The 5,706-nt window shown below is 45.3% G+C and overlaps 1 protein-coding gene across 1 annotated transcript; it reads right to left on the reverse strand.

Moving 5' to 3' along the window:
* Positions 1-3,427: 3,427 nt before the first annotated feature.
* Positions 3,428-4,678, reverse strand: LOC125533664 (glutathione S-transferase F11). Its single transcript, XM_048697042.2, has 2 exons — positions 4,382-4,678; positions 3,428-4,285 (listed from the first exon to the last, which is right to left on the reverse strand). The coding sequence occupies exons 1-2, from the start codon at positions 4,581-4,583 to the stop codon at positions 3,720-3,722; spliced, it is 768 nt and encodes a 255-aa protein (XP_048552999.1). The 5' UTR covers positions 4,584-4,678; the 3' UTR covers positions 3,428-3,719.
* Positions 4,679-5,706: the final 1,028 nt, after the last annotated feature.

Here is a 5,706-nt window from a genome sequence, read left to right on the forward strand (position 1 = left end):
TAATTTGTGATCTCGGAGCTTTAATTATTCAATATTTCCTCTTTTTTGTTAGTGACACACACATGCTGTTCATGTGTTTGTTGATCGTGCATGAAACTCGTCGGCTTGTGGCCAGCACATTTGCCTTGACGTTGTGCAGCCCGAGTAAATTGACGGGAAGGACAAGTGAAAGGGAAGACAAGGCCAGCCCAAAAAAATAAAAAAAATAAAAAAGACAAGCAGGCCGGACAGGAAACGAACTGGACCTTGGCATGCAGTGTGACGTCAGGTGACATCAGGTGACTGAGACGTAACTATGTCTCAGTCAGCTGAGTTCCAGGCGATCCCTTGTTTTTCTTTCTTTTCTTTGGGTTGTTTTTTCGAGTGGGGATGGTAGCAGCGGTGGGTAGTTTTCCTGATTATTTTAATCGTGCGTACGAAGGGTGGAGGGAGAGGTTGATCGATAGGAGAGGGAGGTCGAACCATCGGGAGGTTGAACCATCACGACGTTCGATTCTCCTTTAATAGTAGAGATTACTGCCGTGTCATCCATCCATCCACTCCGAGCTTTTTATGTGGAATCAAATACTCTTTGACGAGAGACCAAAGTTGTATTTACGAAGTAAAAAGAAGTTTGTCATGTTTTACATTCTACAGTAGGGTACCGGGAAAAAAAGATTCTATAGTAGGGCTACAATGGAGGACCAAAATATTAGGGAATGTCTAATTGACATCTGACTGTTTTCCTTTTTGAAAACAGTCAAATTTCTTGTCCAATGACAACGTTACAGCTGTACTACCAGGGCAGTCATCAAAAAAGGAGAAAATCAACACGCTAACGGGTCGGACAACCATCCAACCCGCTTTCTCCAGCAAAACAAAACCTCCACCTATTCAGGGACCACAACATTACTTTCTGGAAGCTTGCAAACCACGCAACAGATCAAAAAACGCTATACAAACCACGCAACAGATCAAAAAACGCTATCCACAGGTCAGCAACTCCTCTGCATCATCTCTTCTTTCACCTCTTATGCTCTTACGTTGACAGTTTCACAAGATTTTCCTTCATTCTACTCTGAAACATAGGGGAGAGATCAACATCAGAACCACAACAAAAATTCCACTGTAAATTCCTCTAAATTCACTATGTAAATAGTCTTGTATCCTCTAAATTTACAGTGTAAATTTCTCCTAAATTCCAGAGTAAAAGTAGTTGCAAACAAAATGAAGTAATTACAAATGCAAGAACATATACACTGCAAAAAACACAGTAAGTACAGTGTAAATTCGTCCTAAATTCCAGAGTAAAAATAGTTGCAAACAAAAGGAAGTAATTACAGTGGAAGAACACAGTAAATTGCAGTCCAAAATTTACAGTAAGTACACTGTAAATTCCTCCTAAATTACAGTGCATTTTAATTACTTCATTTCTGAAATGACAAAAAACAAAATAAAGAAAAAGCCAAAATAACAAAAGAAAGAAAGAACATGAAAGACAAAATAGAACATACTTGATTGAGATAGAACTTCAAAAGAGCTTTGTCGAACCCTCCTTCGTCTCGAGATAGATCCTGCAAACAAAAAAGAAATAAAACAGATCAAACAAAATTAAATCAAAACTAAAAACTAAAAAATAAAACAATAAAGAAGAGAAACGTAAATAAGTAACTACCGGAGACATAGGATAAGAACCATCTTCTGCAAAATCATTAGGCAAAAAAGCTTCACCAACTGAATCTGCACTCTCTAATGATGATACTAATGGAACATCCTGATGACACACTTTTCATAGCCTACCCATTTTAAACCTGTGTAAACGGAAACCACACTGGAATTTAATAATTTTGGTGAAACCATAGTTACATTGGAACTACAATCAAATTACACTGTAAAAATCCATTAAAATTACATTGGAATTAAATGGGTAAATTGCACTGAAAAGTACACTGTAAATACAATCAAATAACACTGCAGAAATCTCACTCAAATCACACTGTAATTACAACTGAAATTGCACTGGAAAATAGCGCTGGAAAAAATGGGTAAAAATTACAATGGAATTACACTGTAGTTACACTGGAAATAGCACTGGAATTAAATACACTCGAATTACACTGTAATTACAATTGAAATTGCACTGGAAAAAATGGGTAAAAATTACACTGGAACTACACTGTAGTTACACTGGAAATAGCACTGACACTGGAATTACACTGTACTTACAATTGAAATTGCACTAGAACTAATGGGTAAAAATTACACTGGAATTACACAGTAAAACAGACATAAAGTTACAGTGACATTCTGGGAAAATTACACTATAATTACAATCAAAAATCACCCCTAGAAGCAAAAATACAACAGTCTATGACAACACTGAAAGTGACTGACCAAACAATTGACAACACTGAAAAGGAGCACCAGGAGCCAAATTTCATTGGAATATATAAAGAGCTAGAGCAGGAAAATTAACAACTAGCATAAGGGCATGATCAGGAAGCATCAGGGAGCATGGCAACATGAACAGAAACATGAGCTCGCCATCTACAAGTACACCTACGGCATCCCGTTCATCTACCAGTACACCTACGGCATCCGCACCAACATAAACACGAATCCCGCTCAACTACATGAACATGAGCAGGTACAAGAGCACCTACAGATCGGCCTCTCACCTATAGAAACATGAGCACCTACACGAACATCTACAGAAAATCCACACGCTGCATCTAAACAGACAAAAGGGGAACAAAACAACCACAAGCTGCCCTCTCACCTACAGAAAATCCGCACGCTCCAACTACACAGACAAAAGGGGAACCACAACAATCAGAAACCCTACCAATCACACCTACCAGCGGCTGCACCAGATGAGCGAGAGGTCGGCGTGAACTGACCTAGATCTGGAACGAACAAGAGCAGAGCAGCACAAGTGCGCGACGGAAAGAGAGAGAGAGAGAGAGAGGAACAACCAACCGCGACAACCGAGGAGCGAAGAGGAAGGGGAGAGAAATCAATCTCCGGTGGGGGAAGGTCGCAAATCGCCATGGACGGGGAGAAATCACCTCCTGCTCTGCCGCTCGAGCTCCGCCTCTGCCTTATCGAAACAGAGAGGACAAAATGAAAGAGGAGGTAACGGGGAAGGCACACAGCCCGAAATTCAAACAGGACAAAATCAGACCGGCCGGGCGTGGCGGTAACGGGCACAAAAAACCGCATAAGACAGAAAAAACCGGACCCGACAAGAATAACCAGCGCGAATCTCCGCGCAAGAACGAACGGACAACAACTTGAACATAAACGAATTGAAAAACAGCCAGCTGTAAAATAGCAAATCCGAAATATTAATATTCTCCAATAAAATTGCACCAGAGCTGGCGATATGGCTTCAGACTGTGTAGATCGGAAAATTCATGCTCGTGCTTGCTAGTGCAGTATCCGAACCAAAAGACAAGGGAAATCATTTTATTGCGCTTATTATTACACGATTCAAATGATCTTTCGACCGCAACAGGAAGGCAAGGGCGAAACACCCATGCCGATGAAGAACACAACGCATACGAGATTATTCAGAAACAACGAAAACACATTACAGGGCAAAGAAACCAATCCAAACTGTGAAGCGCGGGAACGGAAATGCCACGGATAATAGTGTATGTGGTGGGGCAGTGGGCGACACCTTCTCGCGGAGCGGCGGCCGTGCGCCGCGAGGAGACGACGGCGACCGTGCATGGAGATCAGAATGGCGCCTCGGCGGACGGCGGGCGCTGCAGGCTCTTGACGTACACCCAGGACTCGCGGCTCGAGACGTCGGCCCACCAGCGGCTCACGTTCCTGCGGGACTGGATGAGGCGGGCGGAGCGCTCGTCGGAGGCGAGGCGGTCGGCGTTGGGCATGTGGGAGAGGTCGGCGAGGGTGAACTTGTCGCCGGCGAGGTACTCCGCCTCCTCAAGCCGCTGGTCGTAGATGTCCAGCACCTTGCCCAGATCCCTGCTGCTCTTCTCGAACAGCTGCTTCATCTCCTCCACCTTCTGCATGTGGGACGGGCTCATCATCATGTCCCGCTGCTGCTTCTGCTGCCTGCCGGCGCCGGCGCCGGCGTCATTCCTCCCGTCGAGCGGCATGGTGCGCGGCAGGTAGGCGAGGCTGTAGATCATGTCGGCGCTGGGCACGTCGAAGCTCTGCGCCTCCGTCTGCAGCCACTGCTCGATGGAGGAGCGCTCCAGCGCCCCCGTCCCGATCAGGTCCAGGTTCCCCTGCCTCTTGTACTTGTCGGCGATGTGCCTCAGGATCTTCCTCGACTCTGCACCCACGCGCATCATCCACACATTTCATCAACGTATACTAGCGTGCATCATGCAGATGAAAATCTACGGACATTGTTTGTTGCGTTGCTTACCGACGAGGGTGACGTTGCCGTCCTCGAAGGTGAGCGCCTCGCCGTGCGGCTGCAGCTTGAGGTACTGGGGCATGCGGTTGGGGCCGCGGAAGGAGTCGACGCGGATGAGCTGGAACTCGACATCCTTCTCGAAGAGGCAGGCCAGGACGCGGGCGACCTCCGACGACGTCGGCGACCCGAACACCTTCACGGCTCCCGGCATCGTCGCTGGTCACTCCCTCTACTCCTCAGTTGATCGTTGATCGATGGGTGGGTGCTGTGTGGCAGATCTCGTTGTTGTTTAGGACCGGTCCACAATGGCCATATATATGCGCGCGCATGATGGAAGGTTGTGTAGCCGGGAGCCCGGGTCTGGGAGCAATACCTTGCTTGGCGAGAGGTTCTTGCAAAAGAGAAAGCAAAAACTAAAGAGCAAAAGCGCCCAAAGTGCGATCATGTATCATATCGTCCACAACGAATCCTGGGAGAAGAGACTGAACTGTTAAAGCACTGCTCCCCGCCATGTAAAGTGCATTAACAACTGGCGATTAGCCGAAAATATATGCATGGTAATATCCGTGGCATGCCTTTGGGTAGGCTTTATGCTATGTATGTGACACCTGCTTTTAGTAGGCAGAAAATCGACCCCGAGCAAGATCTAAAACAGGCAACGAAGGTGACAACAAACAGAGACAAGTCATGCATTGGCTACGTTATATATACTAATCCTATTGTTGGAAGTTGTGAATATATTCGTTGAGTGAGTAGCCTAGGTACTGAATCTGCATGCACGCTGACAGATTTTTAGTATCAGATGCAGTGGCGTCCATCAAGGTAAAGCATCATCGGTGTACTGTACGGACTAGTGACTGATGTTTGGTAGCTCTTTACTCTTTCCGTGGATCTGCAGTCCGACCAAAGGCCTGACCATGTGAACTGAGGTTAAGGTTTTCTTTTTTGGTGGAACGATCCCATTAGGATTTAAGTTTTAGACTTGATACTAGGGTTCACATCTTTCTGATTTTTTTTAAGACTTTTCGGTGATGTTTCTTCAGCGGGAGGAGATGTTTTCGTCGGCTATGAAGGCGTCTGTGTTGACTTCATTAATATTGAGATATTGTACCTGTTTGATATCTCGAAGATGCTCATAGAAATATGATGTGCGTGTATATAAGATTCTATGTATGTTTTTTCCCACAAATATGTTCGTGTTTCTGGGCATCTGCATTGTATTGTATTAAACCGAGGCCTGGACCATATTGTTTCCACAATTTTATTTTATTTTTGGGGTCGGAGTCGGACTGCTCTCAGATGCAGAACCATGCGTAAAGGCTCTCTACTCACTG

Source organism: Triticum urartu, chromosome 1A (genome assembly GCF_056163025.1).
Source record: "Triticum urartu cultivar PI428250 chromosome 1A, HENAU_Tu73, whole genome shotgun sequence".
Classification (NCBI taxonomy): Eukaryota; Viridiplantae; Streptophyta; class Magnoliopsida; order Poales; family Poaceae; genus Triticum; species Triticum urartu.